Source organism: Pagrus pagrus (genome assembly GCF_965226575.1).
Source record: "Pagrus pagrus genome assembly, chromosome: 24".
Classification (NCBI taxonomy): Eukaryota; Metazoa; Chordata; class Actinopteri; order Spariformes; family Sparidae; genus Pagrus; species Pagrus pagrus.
In genome coordinates, this window is record NC_140206.1 from 15,195,474 (window position 1) to 15,215,357 (window position 19,884).

General features: G+C 47.0%; 1 protein-coding gene across 3 annotated transcripts in view; it reads left to right on the top strand.

Moving 5' to 3' along the window:
• Positions 1 to 5,966: 5,966 nt before the first annotated feature.
• nrp2a (neuropilin 2a) overlaps positions 5,967 to 19,884 on the top strand; it is a 63,646-nt gene continuing 49,728 nt past the window's right edge. For all 3 annotated transcript variants that reach the window (XM_084347412.1, XM_084347413.1, XM_084347414.1), the window contains exons 1-2: positions 5,967 to 6,795; positions 15,590 to 15,767. In XM_084347412.1, the coding sequence (XP_084203538.1) occupies positions 6,720 to 6,795; positions 15,590 to 15,767 (254 nt within the window). In that variant the 5' untranslated portion in view covers positions 5,967 to 6,719. The remainder of the gene's footprint in view (positions 6,796 to 15,589; positions 15,768 to 19,884) is intronic.

Here is a 19,884-nt window from a genome sequence, read left to right on the forward strand (position 1 = left end):
GATAAAGGCCCCGCGCAGTAAACAAGGCGTGGAGAATGGCCTCTTGTCGTTTTTTATTATTGCCTCCTAATGCTGCACTCGTTTTCCATGCCGTGATGGAGCGGGGTCGGAGCGTACGAACCCCCATGCGAGGGAGGGGATCACTACTGTACACACTCCTATACACACACCGCTTTGCAAACAGGACGGAGACGCACTCAAATATATAAATTTACATGCGCAAATACGATCTGAAGTGGATTTCTCTCACTTTTTCTGCCCTCAACGACAGTTTTTTTTATGTCAAGCGTAAAAAGATTAGCGGTAACATCTGCATTGAAGTTTTTACGCAATTGTATTTCTATTGTTCAAGGAAAAGTGCTCAACATGACAGGTATTATACTGCTGTCTGGAAAATATGTGTAATAACCCCCCCCCCCTCCTCTCTCTATGTGTGTCTCTCTCTGGTCTTCTAGACTAAAAGGAGGGGTGGGGGTTTTGGAGGGAACAGGGTGGCGAAGGTCACTTTGATGTGACTATAAAGACGCACAGCAGGCCAGTGGAAAGAGATGAAAGAGACGGAGCAGAAGTAAAATAGATCCTGGTGGAGGAGCAAAGGGAGAGGAGATGCATCCTCTCTTCTACCTCTGCAACATACAGAGGATAATGATGCTGTATCACAAACAAGAGGTGGCCAGGGAATAGAGCAGGCATCTTGCAATTAAAGTGAGCAAACAACATTTTATGAACCGAGCCGACAACAGCTATGGGGTAGATACACAGTAGCGTGGCCATCTTCTTCTCATATTTGGAGCCGGTTAATAAATTACCATTCATCAAAATAGGGCATTTGGCAAATCATCCAGTGTGAAATATTTACTGAATGATTTATAAATTCTGCCGTACTCTGTCTGCACTTTAAGATGCTTTGGATGTGCCGACGATTACGCAGATGTGCCTAGATAGCTGTCACAAGTGCCTGCGTGCTGGTCTTAATCATTTTAGTGCCTAATCTAACATCAAGTTTGTTTACATGTACAGCATGTTCCTAAAGGTTGCCTGGAGCCTGGTCCTCTCCACCACCTTAGCTCGATGCGGTTGCCTGCCCCCATTAGGCCGAGTCGTGTACTGCAAACGGATCATCCTGCACTCAAACGGGCTCTGAGCAGCAGTCAGTGGATATGACTCCACACTACAGTCACTGTTTTGTCATCTCTTTGGAGCGAACGGGTGACAAACTGATCTTAGCAACCGCAAGATGTCAGATTAAGTACGTCGGAGCGTACAACAACACTGATGGACAAAAAAAAAAAACCTGAAGAGCGAGATCACGAAATCTTGTGTTTTTCTGGGCGTCTCCTGAAATCAAAACACTGCATTTCTGCACAGCTCCACTTTGAGGTTTTCCTTTCTGTCTGGTGCGTGCGCTGTTTCTAACTGCAGCTGAAAGTGTTTTGATGATTGAGCTGTTTTTGGTGGTGAAGGTAAGCGCCTACAGAAGCTCACACAGAGAGGAGGAGGAGGAGGAGGAGGAGGAGGAAGGGAAGGAGGAGGAGCGGTAAGACGGCAGACAGACACCAGATGTTTCCATACAATCCAACCAAGCAGCCAGCATAGCAGGAAGATTAGTGTATGCCGTACAGTAGGTTGAAGTGTGTGTGTGTGTAATTATTGCCCTGGCCAGGGCTTGCCCATAGCCTGGGTGGCCCATCAGGAATTTGACAGTCTAGAAATAGCACCAGATGTGAGAGATTTGTGATTTGTGCCTCCTGGTGCAAAAGGAGGAGATGCTTCTCGCTGGAGGAACTGGTGTGAGAATATTTGAGAATATCACAGGGCGGATGAGAGTGTGTGTGTGTGTGTGTGTGTGTGTGTGTGTGTGTGTGTGTGTGTGTGTGTGTGTGCAGGCAGATGCGATTATAAGATAAAGATCAGATGAAACTTTAATGATCCCAAGGGGAAATTGGGTCAGAGCAGCAGCAAAGAAAAGGGTGAGGAAAAAAAAAACGCAACGAACAGAACATTTTGAAGATTACAGATGCAGATCCTATAGGCTTTGAAAGAGCTGTTGCCAACCTGCGAGTTAGTATGTGTGTGTATAACAGCTGTCACTGTGCCATTACGCAGGTATCACCCCTGAAAATGGTCGGAAAGCTCTGTTATTGCTCGAGGTGTCACCCCAATGCATATCAAAGGGGAGCCCCTCCTTGACCCTCAATTCTTGATGTGCTTACAATGCCCAGGACCCCTCCCACACACACACACACACACACACACTGGAGATGCCGATAGGGTCAACTCAAGGCTATCTCTGGCTTATCTCCCCCCACCGTTAGATCTGAAGCCGCGTCTGTCGGTGACGAAGAGAAGAAAGCTGAAGGCCTCGACCGGGATCACAAGAAGACTTTCACACAGTCTCCTCCTTGAACCCACACGACTGGCTGACTGGCGAAACACGCTGATGGGAGAGCGGGCGGGAGGAGAGGTGTTGAAAGAGTGGAAGAGGTAGAGAGGTGTGTGTTTGTGTGTGACGGAGACGGGGGGGGGAGAGAAAGAGAAAGAGAGGGAGAGTTATCAGTCATGCTGTCAGTCTCCGGGGCAGGTTGTGATAAGAGAGGCAGTATGGCAGCGGTTGGTATCTATCTCTCCCCTCTTCTGTCTCTCCCCCACACACACACATAAAAAGGGGGGGGGAGAAAGACCCTGTTGTGTTCCCCTCTGCCGCCCATGAGTGAACACAGCGCAGGTGTGCCGGGGTGAGGAGTTGGACTGTGTGGCAGCCATTTGTCGACTGTATTCCGGGGCAGGGAGGGAATACAGATGGTGGGACCTGGGGAAAAATACATCGGGAAAAGAGGGTTCACATATTGCAGCTGCAGGTTAAGTGTTTGATTTCACTGCCCTGGTACTTAAACTGCCCGTGACACTGAGACATGCAGTGTCCTGTGGCTTTTTTAAGCCGGGGCTCATACTATTGCATGCCATGTGCTTGCAAGGTTTCGTTTAAGTCATATGCAGCATATCTCCCCATTACTCTGTGATAAATGTCCATGTTCCTCCTCTCCACGTCAGCTTGTTTATACATAGATGTATCTTTAAATATATATAAAGTTGCAACTGATGTTCATAAAACAGTACAATTGCTCAGTAAATAGTTTATGAAGCATTTCTTTGTTGACAGTGAAATAACTATTAACTCAAATTTAGATAGCTTTAATTTCACCATTTATTAATGATGGTTTTATATATTGTTACCAGGGAATGTAACAAAGTACACTTACTCAAGTACTGTACTTACTTGTACACTGTACTGTATGATTTTGAGGTAACTGTACTTAAGTTGAGTATTTTCATTTTCTGCTGCTTTATACTTCCACTCCACTACATTTTGGAGGCAAATATTATGCTTATTACTCCATAGAAAACTTTATTTTGCAGATTGCATGCTACATCCAACATATCCTCATTCGACTGCCAACGACATACCATCGCCCCCAACTGTTGCACTGTGTGGTCGCAGTTTGTTTCAGTTAAGGCAAGAAAACTACTTGGTTAGGTTTAGGAAAACATTGCTGTTTGGGTTCAAATTGCTACGTTACGTGTATATTTTTGCACTTTATACAACTTCGCCTGACTTCCTCCTTTGCAGCCGTAGTAATTACTACAGCAGTTGGAGGACGCTGCCTAACAAGAAGAATACATTTGAGTTGTATTAGCCGGCTTTCATAGTTAACCTACATGGTTGTTCTTCCGATGAGGATGGGCTGGCTGCACAAGAGCATCTTTTTTTTTATTTTACAGCACATGGTAATAGTAATATTTTTACACAATATCTTTACTTTGACTCAAATATGACTCTTTGGTAGTTACTTAACATTAGGAAGACGCAATGGGTAGTCTGTATGAATAGTGATAGGCCACATGGCTGAATGTGCGTCACCTACAGGTTCTCATATTCGATCAATGGAAAATCTAAGGAAAAAACAGTGTCATCCATAGCTTGATTGACAGGTGGTCTCCAGGAAGTGCAGCATAGCATTTAACGTGTTGCCAAAACACAAATGCCAATGCATTTACAGCCAAGAATCATATACAGGGAGGCTGCAGTGTATGTATTTTCCCCCGTGGGATAAATACGAACACATTCCGCCCACCACATTCTCTCTGTATCTCTATCTTTCTCGGGTTCTCTTGTGGACTGTTGCCCTCCATTAGCCATGAGTTGACCCAATATTTTGGGGGGGTTGAAAGCTGATGGTGGGGGCAGAGATGTTGACAAATGGGAGAGAGGAGTATCAAATGACCCTTGGGGACTGGGAGGGGGGAGCAGAACAGAAAGTGACCCAGTGTTGCTTGAAGGTTTTACACTGGCTGGTGTTTTCTCTCTTTATCTCTCTCTATCTCTGTGAGAGGGTCATTCTGGGGGGTTAAGCGTAGATTACCCCCCTCTCATTAAAGAGTTTAATCAATGCTTTCTCATTGATAAATACACGCATGCAGCACACGGGCGGCACAGACACAAACATGTGGCAACACTTTATAGTCAATAAATGGTAAATTTAGCATCTGATGTTAACAATAGCTTAAAAATGGTTTATAAAGCATTCCATTGATTGTTAACAGTGAAATTCACATTTAATTAACGTTTAATTCACCACTTATTAACAATGGTTGATATAAAGTGTTACCGAGCATTACAACAACTCCACAATACAGCACGTGTCAAACTGGTTTATGCCAGCATGGACCCCCCTACGACCCCAGAGGCTCAGATTAGCCAATCACAGAGACGTCTGACAGCCGCCAGTGCCCCGGAGCTAGAGGTGGGCTTAAAACATGACTGACAGGCTGCAAGAAAGCTGCAAGTCGATGGCATCTAGTCAACCTGGGGGGTGTGGAACAGCAGGGGATGACGGTTGACTGAGGTGACAGACAGACAGACAGTCAGGCAGTGACACTCAGACCTGTCATACAACCTTCTGTCAAGGGCGTTGGGGTCTTTTGTTGACATTGTTTACAGCTTGTGACTGTCATGATCCAGGGAGAATAAAGGCAAAGATGTTGACTCTTCTACAAGGCACCAACATTCCTACTGCTAGTTTGAATTCCCCTTTCAAAAAAAGCATGCACCTATACATAACTATATGGGGCATAAGTTCCTGCAGGAAGGTGTATAGTATGTTGCATTGCCCCAAAAAGCTCCCCATGTGTCCTGACCTTTAGGAATGCACCTAGCCGTTCCAAATAAAGATGCCAGCGAGGCTACATACTGTACCTCATTATACAGCCAGGCCTCAGCCAGTCCATTACATTACACGGTAATACAAGCCATAGGCAGGGCACATGGGCTGGACGCTGCGGAGGCCTTTCTCAGCAGATTATTTTGGGCTCACTACTGTGTCATTATACGGCCTCCCGCTCTGTATTTAGGCCTGGTGATTGTAGGGCTGAGATTTGGGCAGGGCTGAGGTGGGCTCTCCCTTGATTGAGTTGAGGGCTTTGACACTGGCTCGGCGCCGTTTGATGTGTTCTGTGGCGAAGGGCGGCCTTGTGCCCCGTTTGCTGTGCATCCACCCCTACCCCGGTCGCAGACGCTCCCCCCCTGTCTCACTCTTCCTGGGATTTTTTTCTTTTAATTCCTCATCTCTCCTCCCTGCTCCTTTGCAAACAGCCCCAGGAGAAGTTCTGCTCCCTTGCTTTACCATTACAATATGTCTTATCTGGGTCTTATCTGTGGAGGAGTTCGTATCTGTGGTATCTTCTGAAGGGGGATGCGTCTCTGTGTGTGTGTGTGTGAGTGAGTGAGAGTGTGAGAGAGAGAAAGAGAGAAAAAGGGGGGAGAAAGCAGGAGCGCGTGCACGTGCGCTCTCTCTCCCTCCCTATAATCAGCGAGCGACGGGAGGGGGCGGAGCCGAGGCGCCGTGACTGTAACGCGATAGCTGCTCGGCTCAAAAAGCGCGATCACTCACACACATACTCCACACACACCTCCCAGACGCGCACACGGGACACACGCCGGTGTCGGAGCGGAGCGCAGCCAGTACGGAGCCGCTACCAGAGAGAGAGACACACGGGAGAGAGTAGCGGTGCCGCAGGAGGTGGCACGACAGGAGCTGTGTTTTTTGGGAACACTTTTTCTCATTCATCAATCTGTGACTTTGCATCACAAAGCAGCTCGTGACACTCGGACTGAGGCTGCCGTGGACTTTAGCGTGCTGCCGCCGAGCCCCTTACAGGAGAAGCGACACCCTCGTGCGCGCAAAATACGCGCGGACGCAGAGAGGGAGACACGGGGGACTGGGAGCCTCTCAGTCGGAACCTGGCGCACCCTGGAGCCGCTGTCCAGACCCTCCGGGAGCGCAGATATCGGCCGAATCCTCCCCGCTGCGGAGCGCACGCAGTATTATTGATCAAGGAGTTTGTTTCTTCACTCGTTTTTTTTTTGGATGAGGCTCAGTGGCACCGCAAATGAACAGACTTAAAAGGCTGAAAGGGCTGCGCAAAACGTAAAATCTACGAATTTCTTCACTGACATGTAGTTGGCATAGCTTTCTCCACCAATGGTTTAATAAACGCCGTGGGATTATTACTGAACTGGTCCAGTGTTGACTGCTGCCAGCGGTTTCTGGTCCGAAGGCGGCGAGGATTTTTTTTTTTATTTGGAGGAGCAGCAGAAATATATTTACGAGGTGGAAACAGCAGAAACTTAAAGCTCTCCTCGAGTTTCTGAGTCATCCAAGATGGATTTTGTGTCATCGCTGATTGGATTTTTAATGGCAATGTGTCATCTGGCGTTGAGAGTCAGGGGAGAAGACGGTGAGTTTTAGTTACTTCTCTTGATTTTGACGCACGCATGGTCCGCCTCAGCCAAAACACGCCAAATTGGGGGGAAAGGATACTTTAAACCACAGAAGCATAAACGTAGTGTAAACGTCGCATTTAGTTCAAGCTGCTGGGGCTGTACATTGCAGTCACTGTACCCGTTTTAAAATCGTTTTTTCAAAAGCTCCATGTCATGTGCTTCATATTATTTCAGCAAACATCAGCGTCTGGCACATAAAGCTGTTGTTTGATTACCAAATCCATGCGTCCCATGGATATTTTCCTCATATATATATATATATATATATATATATATAGATGGATAGATAGATGACCTAATGTTGTGTTTCATGACTTTTTTTTAAATTGAGCCAGTGACTAATTCCTCCCTGTGCCAAGCCGGCTGTTACACATATAAAACTAAAGAACTTAGATGCTCTCATCAAATATTGATAAGCTCGGAAACAGTTATCTGTCCCAGCTAGACTGGGAGCCGGAGAGAACCCGCCGTCAGCTCACTGGACTGTGAATGAGCTCATTATATGCATGAAGCTTCTGAAAATTCGCACACATTGTTTACCTCCGAGTTGCCTGTTGTTTTTCTTTCATTTAATTATTCATCAAGGGAAATAAACAAGCCCCGCTCCTAATTAAAATGCTATTTCACATCAGGCTGAAAACGGGCTTTTAGGCGTAGGCTTGGCTGTAACCCGCTATTTTACAAATCCGCCCATGTCCACGAACCCGTGCGTAAAAGCTACGCCGTCATCGTCGGCTTCCACTAATATGACTGTAATCATTACCATTATAATCATTATCTTCATCAGCCGCCACGAGTCTCCTTCATTATCTCCTCCTCGTGCTCCTCGGGGTTGGCTGTGCAGGGCTGCTGGTGCTGGTGGCTGAGCGCCGGCAGCTCCAGGCGGCGGCGCACCGTCACCTCCTGCACTCTCAGCAATCAAATAACAATAAACTGGGAGATTATAGTGCGGGGTGAGCCGCTGAATAGCAGCCCCGCAGCTGGTAGAGGTCCGCAGCCTTGCTTTAAGGCACTTGAGCAGGGCTGATTGTCGCTGCAAAGTGCGGAGACGGCGCTGTGGCAGTTGAGTCCGTGACAGCGCCACATTTGTTTAGAAGCCTCGTTAAATGTGGATTTAGCATCGGGGAGCGCCGGGTTCCCATCTGGTGACTTGCATGGTGATTATGAAATAATAATAATAATTATATAATAATAATAACGAACGAGTCATTAGTTGTTGTGTCATTGCGTCATAAGGAACGCGCGTGTGGACAGGTCTGGAGGCGCTGGTTAGGAGAGGGTCGCGTGTAGGGGCTCACCATACGGAGAAGTGACGCCACTGGTGTGTTGACACATGACCTCTCGCACACTCACCTACTCCAGCATTGTTGTCCTTTTGCATTTCCTGTGGATGTGTGCGTTTTTTGCCGCACGTCGCCAGGTGGGATTTTTGCGCAAAAATGACAATAACACTTATAATTTCTCTGCATGTTGTGTGTCTGTTGTACATTATAATGCTAAATCACACATCTTACTTCTCCCATCACAGCTGATACGCCGAGTATTCCGAATAAGATGTATAGTTTTGATGCTGTGCGCATAGCAGTCCACATGCGGCTGGAGTGTGGTTACCAGAAGTAGGCGGGTGACGAGCTGTTCACGATCCCATGATGACTGCCGGGCCTTTACAACACCACCCACTGGTCCGCCTCACAAGGCAGTTGAGCTCTCACTTCATATGTGCTCTTCCTCTTGTTTAGGCTTCTTGTTTTAAATAGGACAGTCATCCCAGCCATCCCCTCTGTGTTGCCGTGTGTGCGTGCGTTTGTGTGTGTTTTACTGGCTGCCTGTGTACCCGTTGATCAGAGACAGATGTGGGCCTCTTGGCAGCCATCAGGCAGCAAGATCCCCCTCCACTCTCTCCCCTCTCTCCCCTCTCTCTCTGTCTCTCTCTCTCTTTCCCCTGCCAAGACACTGCACCGCATGTCCCTGCCTCCATGCTCCCCCTCAAGAGCCACATTACACACAGATGCCAGAGGAAAGAGAGGCTGAAAGGGGACCAGAACGGAGACAGAGCAGGGAGGCAGGGGAGAAATAGAGAGTGCACCGAGGGAGAGAGAGATGTGAGGGGACAGTAAGGAGAATGGAAGGCAGATGCAAAGCCACAGTATAGAAAAGGGAGCAAGGGCTATAACACGGAGGAACAGAAAGGAACAAGGAAGAGTTGGAGGATAGTCTGACGGAGGAGGAGGAGGAGGGGGAGCGTTGTGCATCAGAGTGTGAGAGGAAAGGGCAACATCAAAGCGTGCCGGGGTCACAGAGTTAAAATGGCACTGGACTTTAGAGGGAACAGATCGCATTAAGGGTTTATGAAGTGACACCATCGTCCGGGGTGTGACACAGCCAAAGTGGGGTAGAGTCACAGCCGGGGCTCTGCAGAGAGGTGGAAAATAAAAGAAGTGAAGTGTGTCTACCATAAAAGAAACAGACACTCTGTTACAAAGTGGCGCTCCCGCGAAAGTTAAGCACAAGAGAGTCACATTAAAGGTTTCCAGAGAGTTCCCGCGTTCGATCACAGGCTCCGTTTCCAGCAGCAAAAAGGCTCTCCGTGAAAATATAATGCTTTGGAACAAACCGGTGCGCAGACGTTTCAAGCTGTGGCCCGCTGTTCTCAGCTGGGTTCGAAAAGTGTTCTGTTTTTGCGTCTCGCGGCCTATTTTGCTGCAATCTTTCCATCCCAAGTCGAAAATTGCACTCCACTTGTACTGTAATCACAGTAGTTTGACTCGCTGACATGTACATCAATTACTCCTTACCACAAGCATTAATATTCAGGCCATTAAGCAGCTCATTTGCATGTTTATTGAGTGGGCGGCTGTGCATCCTCTCCACCTATGGTATCGACTTCGCCCAGAGTTGGATTTCCACTCATTTAATCATTTCTTTTCCAAATGTTAGCTCCTGGGTGAGCGGACTTTCTCATTTTTATTCTCTTTGTCGGCCCTTTTTGCCCTTCTCTATTTGTTTTTTCTCTCCTCCTCCCCTCCTCTACCGCCCGCCCTTCAATTCTTTGCATTTTCTCTGTGTTTTAATCTGCCCCAGCCTCAGAGGTATCAGCTGCGAAAACAAGGTCACCTATTAGCATTCATAGCCAAAGACAAACTGAGCGGCCCGTTCAATACCAGTCAGGTATGAGAGTCACAGGCTCCCGCAAAGCCCGGGTACAGCCCCACCGCACTTGGGGTGAAATTAAAAACAAGACCCCCATAAATAAAACAGAGCTGGCTCTTTCACTCTGTCGCATTAGCCGCACAGGGGGGTCTTAACTGGCGCTTGGGGACGGGTTTAGATAGGAGCTGGAGGGGGTTAGCATTGTCAAGAGGCGAAGCTTTTTAAATGTATTGTAATTCACAAGCAGGGTTAAAGAGGAGAGGGTACATGAGGGAAGAGTTACGGGTGTGGATTTAAAGAAAAAGCTGCTTTTGTGAGAGCTGCAATTCTTCCAGAAAAGGGTTTTCAAGCAGTCGGTTCCACTGAAAGGTAACATTCTGTTAGGTGGGGGGTGGAAAGTGGCAACAAATCACCAAAGGCTCGTGCAGCGGAGCTCAATTCCTCACAGCTCCCTCTTGCTGATGCAGGCTCGGCTGTTTCCACTCTTGAGGCAGGGGGATCTTTTGTGAAAAGTGCTCCACGGTGCAGGTTTGATGCCGCCGCACGGAGACAAAAGAGCGCACCAGGGGAGAGGGAGACATGATACCGTAGTCAGGTAGTGTTTAGGGCTAGGCTCCACACCATTACTCCCCCTGAAGCCACCAGCAACCATCTGTTTACCCGATTGATCCATTGAACCATTGATCACGATGGCCAGCGCTGTGCATTTAGCTGATTAGCACGGGGCACTTATCCTGTTAGGGAGGGAGGGGTAGAAAGAGAGAAAGAAAAGGAGGCTGAGAGAGAGGAAAAGAGGATTTGGGGATATCATCTGCCTTTGATGCAGCTTTTGTTACTTCTTAGGAAGGAAAAAAAATCCCCCCTTAAACACTTGTAACAGTGTTAAACAAGAAGCTTTTGTTTGTGTGTGTCCTGGTCACTGTTTGGCTGCAGAATAGGGGGACTTAAACTTTTCACATGTAAATTTCCACTTTTCCAAAATACAATTTTACTTTTTAATTTTTAACAGATTAGATAACAATCAGTATTCAAAATTGGAGTCGGAGGAACGAGCTATGGGTGTGGACTTTGTTGTTGTGTGTTTCGTTTCTTCTCTTGTCAATGAATTGCACTCAAAATACGAACGTAGGGAGGTGGTCAGAGTCTGTAACCATAACTGCTGCAAAAGAAACTTTCGCTTTATGAATCACGATAAGGCCGCCAGATGAACCGACTAACCAAAGCTTCAAACATCTGCCACCAGTATGTCTGCAACATGTGTATAGTTAGCATGATGTCAACACTTCTTTTTTTTTAAATGTCACAGCTATCATCAATACCCGTGAATCTTGACAGATCTAACAGGGACATAAACCAGATACACACACCGCAGCATTTATAGCCTAAACTGTTTGCAACGCCTGTCAAAAACACAAACTCAACCATGTTCATTAAGAGCACTAAACTCAGACCTCAGTACTATGATATAATGAAGCACTAGATCATTAATGAATACATTGCAGATCCCTTTTCTGTCTCAGTTTGCGCTTCAAATCTTGATTTTAACTGTTAAGAGTGGATTTCCCATTCATTTTAAATTCTCTCACACACACTCATGGCTCCTAAAGCTGCTCACACCACTGCCACTGTCATTCTACCTCTGCATAAAGGTGCTTAAAGCACAGGGGCGACGACAGAGTGAATCTCTTTTCTCCACCCGTCTCCTCCTCCTCCTCACCCTCTCCCTCTCCTTGGGTCCAGTCTAGTGTGGAATGGGGTGAGATTAAAAGCAGTCGGAGAGACAACCCCTCTGCTCTTGACTGAATGGATGAGTGCTGCCCACTCTCCCCTCTCATTCCCTCACTCTGGGCGATAGCACTTTTTAATTAAGGTGGGGGGGAAAAGAGCGAGCGAGGGAGGGGGGGGGGCGAGAGACACTAGGAATGATGGAGGGATTTATCAGCGCCTCTCCTCACACTCGGAGCTTATCCCAGAGCGTGACGCCATACTTGCCCCGATAAGGCGGCTAATAGAAATGAGAGCGCGGGCAACGCACACACACACACACACACACATTGCAGAACGTGAGCGGAGACATGCAGACATATGCACATTTTCCCAAGATAATGAAGATAAAGGCACTCACAGCGGGTACAGAGACGTCTGTGGGTTTGACTCGATCTGGAGCAACTGAAAAGTGCACACACACACACACACACACACACAGAGAGTGATTTTGCTTAACATTCGTTTCACTGACACAATCTATGCTTAAAAAAAGGTATGGCTGCATGTACTGCAGATGCAAATACACATTTGTAGTATTTCTGCTGCAGAATAATAATGAAAACACTCTTCTGTAAATACACTCTTACACACAGTGCACACACACACACAGACACATGTTTTCATGTAACATAAATTTTGTCTCTGCACGGGAGAAACAAATGTGCCACTTGTGTGTGTCTGTGTGTGTGTGCGCGCACGTATGTGTAGACAGATTGGCTCCTCTAGTAGAAGAGACAGTGTAATTCATGAAGCTCGCTGGCAGCTCCTGAGTGCTTCCCCCTGTGTTACTCATCCAACAAGTTCTGCTCTCACCAAAACATGACAGTGGAACACACACACACACACACACACGCACACGTTCGTATATGCGTATTGTGTGCTAACTAATTGTTAAGGACGTTTAACCAATTAGGAAAAAAGATACACATCTGTCATTGGAATCTTCTCACAGTGTTGCTTTTTGCCGCCACCTCCACCCTTCATTCACACACGCTCACTCAAACACACACATCCAAATATAAATGTTCGCTGCGAACTAATTTATCAATCGGGAAAATATCTGTCATCAGAATCTTCTCGCAGCGATTCATTTAGCATAGATACATTGCTGCTGCTGCACACACACTAACTCTGTGTGGCAGCATGTGTGTGTGTGTGTGTGTGTGTGTGTGTGTGTGTGTGTGTGTGTGTGTGTGTGTGTGTGTGTGTGTGTGTGAGCTGACTGGCAGAGGTTTCCCAGTGGGGTCAGTGTCTACAGGGAGCCGCTGGATAGCAGGCATGTCTTAATGAGGCTCGTCAGGCTCTCTGTGCAACACATACACGCACACGCACACACACAAACACACACTCACACAGTCCCCTTAACTCCATCTCTTCCCTCACTGCATCTCTCTTCCTCACCCTCTGCATTTCTCCTTCCTCATCACCTTCTGTCACCTCCCTCTCCCTGTCACTCTTCCCACCTATCGTACATCAACCACACCCACCGCCTTCACCCCCCTCCCCCCTTCTGATCAATCTTCTCCCCTTCTTCCTCGATCCATCTTTTATCCATCGCCTTGCCGTCTCTCCTGTTCTCCTCTCGCTCTTTGCTTTCATCCTCCCTCCCTTCCTCTCCTCCTTCCCACTGTAATCCCCCTCCTTTCCCTTCCCACTCCCTCTCTCCCCTCTCCTCCTCCACCCCCCCCCCACCCCCCCTCCTCTTCATCCTCCTTGGGGGCCACTGAATGGGCAGCTCAGGGAAAAAGTGTCGAGGCTGCAGGATTCTCCCCCAAACGGCTTAATCTGCCGGGGCTCTGCGTGCTGATAGCCTCCTGCACACCGTTCCCTCCATAGGCTTCCCAACAATGGCTGTCTGTCTGCACAGCCGCAGCAGATAAAGAGATGTCTGTGTGTCTGTGTATGTGTACGTGTACGTCTGTGTGTGTGGCTTTCTGTCTGTCATTCTTTGCCATCCCAGCTATCTTTTTGAAATTTTTCAGTTAGCTATTTTTTCCCCACTTCTGTCAGCCCCCGGTGATTGACAGGCCCTCTGTTTGTATTTGGATGTGTGCGTGCGTGGGTGGCCGTTTGAACACGGAGCAGCGGTTGTGTGCGTGTGATTGTGTGTGCGCACGGATGCGTGGGAGTGTGTTTAAGCATGCACCCCGGTGCGTGCCGTCATGTGTGCACGTGTAGCCGAACTTGTGTGTGTTGTGCGTTTGTGTAACGGCTCGTACGTGTTTCTGTGCGTGTGGGCGGCTGGTGTCGTGCACTCACATGAAATCACCGGCAGCTGTGTGTGCCTGCTGCGCGAGCGTGGGCATCGCTCCTCTCCAGTAACAAAGTAAGGAAGCCATCGCAGCTCTATCAAATGTCAGAGAATCTTAAGTGTGCCTTTTAAGCACAATAGGCGGTGGAAATGTCATCACTTGAAGGGTCTATTACACTTCAAGCCTTTGGTGCTGCTCTTCTTTTTTTTTTTTTTCCTCTTTCCGCTTTCTTTATTGATGCTTTCACAGAAATTTGTACGAAAATACAGGCAGGAATATCAACCCATTTATGTCAAGAATAGATTCAGCTCAGCGGCTGAGTGATTAAGCGCACCATTTGGTGGTGCATCGTTAATGGCAGTGTACCATAATCTTTAGTTTGTGTCCTGATGTAGCAGTTTTCCTTCCTCTGTGTGATGTTTTCCTTATACGCCCGACATATACCAGCTACAATATTAAGAAAACATCCGTCCCTCCTTGAGTTCAATATTGCGAAGTTCATTACATTTAGAGATCCCCCTGGTGCATCAGCAGCCACACATACACACACACACAGAGAAACATATATACAGAGGTAGGTAGCTAAACCACCCCCCACTGTTGTCATGGAGAACATGTTTCGCCTTTGCCTCCATAAAGAATAATAATGCCTCCAAATCTATTGCGATGCAAGAGTAATAAAAGAACCGTTGTGCACAGTGCCATGTGTGTGTGTGTGTGTGTGTGTGATCTCCCATTGGGTGTGTGTGCATGCAGAATACCCATATACATGTTCCTTTTGTATGTGCATGCGAGTTTATGTGTTCAGCGTGTTTATGGGAGATAACGCGACGCGCGAGAGCCGCCTTAGCTGTCGGGGCGTGAGCAGAGAATAGGGTCTTTGTCGCCGCGTTAGCTTCTCATTACAGAGCCGGGGTGACCCCCAGAACCCCGCTAGACAGGCCGTCTGTGTGTCACTTCCTGTCTAAGCCTGCCGAGCGATGCCATTGGCAGGCTATTGTTCCTGGGAGAGCGTGATAGGATCAGGGAATGTGTCCTAATGTTTGCAGATTGGTTTGCCGGAGCAACAATTACACTTGGAGAACACTCCCCACGGGGAACTAGAGAGATAAGAGCCTGGGTGTGGAAGAGGGTGAAAAAGGCCCTGTGTGTTTCTCTGTGTTTATGTGTGTGTGTGTATGTTTATGTGTGTGCGCCAAATGCAGAAGTGATGATCTTTTATTGTTTTAATAGCTTACCCATGTGGTCCCACTCGCATTGAGAATCCACAATGGAGAAGTTTTTCCAATTTCCTCCTAACTGACGGCCTAAATTGCTTTCTTTGTTTTACTGTTCATTTGTTGCTCATCACATCTTCATACAGAGACAACAAGGTAAATGGAGGAGCGTCCTCTGAGTCATTCTTCTAGGAAGTGTGCCATTTACTGGGGATTTATACGGCTTGACGGCAACCTCCCATTCTAATGACAGATGTAGAAATGCAACCATGTTTACAGTGTTTTGTCTAATTTCCAATCAATAACCATTAACTCCTGCTTTGCCTCACCCTTCTGTCTCCCCCTCTCTGTCTCTATCACAGCGGCAGAATGCGGAGGCGTCTTGGATGCCAGCGAGGCCGGTTACATCACCTCCCCCGGTTATCCTCTGGAGTACCCGCCTCACCAGAACTGTCACTGGATCATCACGGCGCCGGAGCCCTCGCAGCGCATCGTCCTCAACTTCAATCCACACTTTGAGATCGAGAGGCTGGACTGCAAGTAAGACGGGAGAGGGGGCAAAACAGGAGAATGGCGGAGTCATGTCATAATAGTCTATAAATCACTCTTTTCTGTAAAACTGCCCTGACCAGTAAGACTTCATTGCGTGTTATTATTCTGGCTGAGTGATGATTTGTGTTGACGTTTTCATTAGTATGCTGCAAAAGCATTTGTATCTCAAATAAGTAATTTCCTGTTCGAGCACACTGATTTTTACATACTATTATAATTCACTGCTGGCGGTTTGGCGTGATCCCAAGTTGCTGGAACATTTTTCCGCATTTTGACCACAACAGGTCAATCGCGAAGGAAATTTTAATTGTAGATACAAGCTTTAACTGCAAAAACGCCGACCATTAAGTGGACTGCGGTTTTCTTCTTGTGAAATAATTATTTATTGAGCGAACTGCGAGCATAAGGCTCCTTTCAGCGCCGTCCTTTTTTCTCGCATTCACACCATTACACACATTATGTCCCGGATGCTGCCCAGTGCAACCACAGACTTTCACTATCGGCCTTTTATAAGGCTTCTCTGGCTTCTCTCGCAATTACTGGGTTGAATTCTTTGCTCAAGGGCACGTCAGCTGCATGCAACCTCAGCAGTTCAGAGGGCAGAAAATGTCCCTCATTTTGTTTTCCGCATCCCAAATTTTGGGTCTCGCTCGCACGATGGTGGATACAGACAGAGCAGGTCACAGTAAAGACGGAATGGAAAAAAAGATTCAAATGGCCCATAATGAATACATGTGTTTCTTCCACTGGTTAAACTGATGATGCAGGTCAAAATTGCTGAGAGATAGTTTTGTTTTGTTTTGTTCAACTTGGAGCGAGGTGATTGAAGTTTTTTACATGATGAGGGAACACACATTGTGAGGGTATGTGCTGCTTGTTTGTATGTTGTTGTTTTTTATTATTACTACTATGGAGGCAGTTTTATGTGCACAGCATTTAAGTCCAAGACAAAATATACCAATGGGGAAAATAAAGTATATTGTATCATACCCTATCCTATCCTACCCTATCCTATCCTATCCTATCCTATCCTACCCTATCCTATCCTATCCTATCAAACCCAATCCTATCCTATCCTATCCTATCCTATGGTATCGCGTTGTATCATACATTTATTTCTAAACCACAATCAGCAAGTTTAGATACATTTTGAGAATCATTTCTGTGTATGCGTCCGTGTCCAACAACCTATCTGACATTATCAGGACTGTCCAGCTGTAATCCCCCTCCATCTGATAATCAAATGCCAAGCAGCATTTGAAAATCTGTATGTGTGTGTTTGGACAGGGAGGGCAGATAGTGTGTGGGAAAGGCCAAACAGATTGGATGAACAAAAAAAGAATCATGATGTATTTTGTAGTCTGTGGGGGGGAATGGAGAGAGAGAGAGAATAAACAGGGGATGGAAGGAGAAGAATAAGAAGAGAATGAGGCCCAGCTGTTTGTGTGGATATGACTGCGTACGGTCAGTTTCCTTTCTCAGAGTCTTGAATAATCCAAATCATATGGTCTTCTATTGTCTTTGACCTCAGAGGAAGGAGAAAGAAGTCACAGTTTCCACTGTTTAATCCACTTTATACAGCTGAGTCAGAGAGATTGTTACACACATCGACCATTTTAAGACATTTCATTGTCCGTTTGGTCTGTTTTAAAAAAGGTTTATCAGTGTATTCTCTGTAATTACGCTCGTTTTATTTACTTCCTCGCTCCAGCCCTCCCTTTTCTTTGTAAATTGAAGAATTAATAATCCTAGATGTTTTTTGCATTGTTAACTGACAAAGCACTTTGTCTGGCCAGGAGAAAAAATGTAACTTTCATGAGGACATCAATGGCTGCTTTGGTGAAAGGCTTTTTCGCAATGATTGTCGGCTCTATTCACGCGGCTGTGTCACGTCGCAAGTGAACTGGAAATGCTGTTTTGATGTCTCGGCTTCATGTCTCCAGGTTTCTGTCGCTTTTGTCAGAGGCGGAATGTTGCATAATTATCTCCCTCGCAATATGTTTTCTCGGCAATAGCGCTTTTTGCACCGCCGTCACAGTGTCAGCCCTGTAGCGCACTGGACTTCCCCGCTGTAGTGGTACAGAGAGGAATGGCTCAGCTGTTGATAAGCAGTGTGTCAAGCAGTTTCTCACAGCCCAAGGCGTGCAGGGCAGGAGGAGGCCAAGGGAGGAGGAAGAGAAAACTGAAATGCCTCCTCTTTTCTCCTCTCCGCTGAGGGTTTTATTGAGATGGGGGTTATTTTTTTTTTTACGCTCGCCTGGAGGGATGGAGGCCTTGGCCTGCCCTCTAACACACACTCCCACTCCATCTCCCTTCATCCTGTATGTATGCATGTGTGTGTGTGTGTGTGTGAGAAAGAGAGTCTGTGTGCGTGGGTGGGAAAAACATATGAGTAACTCCACAAGCATGCGAGTGAGTGTTAGTTTGTAAGACTAGCCGCTTCCCTTTTCCCCTCCATCCATCCATCCATCCAGCCATCCTCCCAGTGATATCCCCCACTTTAGATTCCCATTAGAAAAATAGCGGATCATGCCAGCATTTATTTATGCATAACCTCTAACGCTAATGTGTTTGCCCTTCTGTCTTTCGTGGAGGATGCTTTTTCCTTTGGGGCACAGAAACAGCAGCAGAAATAAGTAGGGAAAAGCCAAAGCACAGCTCGATATTCCTGCTCTCTCCGTCCTGTGCTATGCTTTTTACCCGGATTGATCCGAGCCCTGTAGCGCCGTTATGGGTAGCTTCCTTTTTTGCCTGTATGATTAGGCACGGCAGTGTGAGCGAGCAGAGAGTGGATTTTTGCATGTTTTCACGGTCCTCCGCGAAGGTTAGGGCGAGGGGGAGCCGGAGGGCTGCAGAGGTGGAGGTCTCACCATCTCGGTCAAGGCTGGAAATCTGCGTGACAGCTGGGATTACAGAGACGGCAGCAGAGAAAACCGGAGCTGTGTGTTACCTGAAAGACGCAGAGCTATGTGGTCTAGACTGCTGATCGTTGAATCGCACGATGGAGAAAAAAATATATAGACGATGACATGGTCGTAAAGATTGTAAAAGGACATGTGTTTTCAGTGGATACGCTTAAAAACGCATGCACGTACACACTTAAGCATGCAACCTGTCAGCTTAAAAAAACGCTCATCAGCCATCACAACCCCCCCTTGGGCACTTTAGGCCCTTATAAAATTGAGAAAAGTGCTTGGTCAGCCAAGCAAGGGGTCTGAACTCTGGCTAATATCCCCGTCCAGCTGCTGATTTTCCCTCAGTGGGTTCAAACAGTCAGTACACGGACGATGTAACGTAGCCAAACCGCGGCTCTACTGCAGCAATCAAATCGGCAGCCTTATGCAGGCGCTCCATGTCTGAGGTGGCACTTTAATTCAGGATTTCATTTCAGGGGGAGTCCGGCCGCGTGCCAAATAGCTCTTACCTCCAGGTTGCCAGCCAATTGATGTGAACTAAATGTAATAAAGGCTAGATGAAATATCAGGCCCATATCTCTAATGCAATCTGCCATCACTGAGCCCCAGGATGCTACCTAGTGATATACCAGGAGCCGAGGAGGAAGAGGAGGAGGAGGAGAGAGAGAAAGGAGTCTCCTTTTCTGTTTCTCTCCGGCTCTCTCGCTCTCTCTCTCTCTCTCTCTTCATCTTCCTCCCTCCCTTTCTTGATCTATCTCTTTCCTCCCTTTGTTCTTTCATTCTCCCTCTGCTCTAGCCCGAGGAGGAAGCGTTTTATTTTTACACACTTGAATTAAACATTGGAACGGGCAGAATCACATAGAGACGCCCTCACAAACACGCACACACGCCATAAAACTGTAAGCATTCAGGAAGATCCATTCCTTCCACCTTTGTGGTTTTTATTTTCTCGCTTTTATTTGTTATCGAATGCAGCCCGAGGTGGGAGGGCTGATGATATAACTTTATAACTTTACAGACACACACACACACAGCCACACATCTCCTGTGTTTGCATGTATATGTGTGTGTGTGCTTGTGTGTGTGTGTGTGTGTGCATGATATCACCCTCTTACTAATACCCAAAGGGGGAGAGGAGAGGTGTGGGATCAATGTCTGTATTCCGCCCGTAATGGGAAGTCGATAGATGA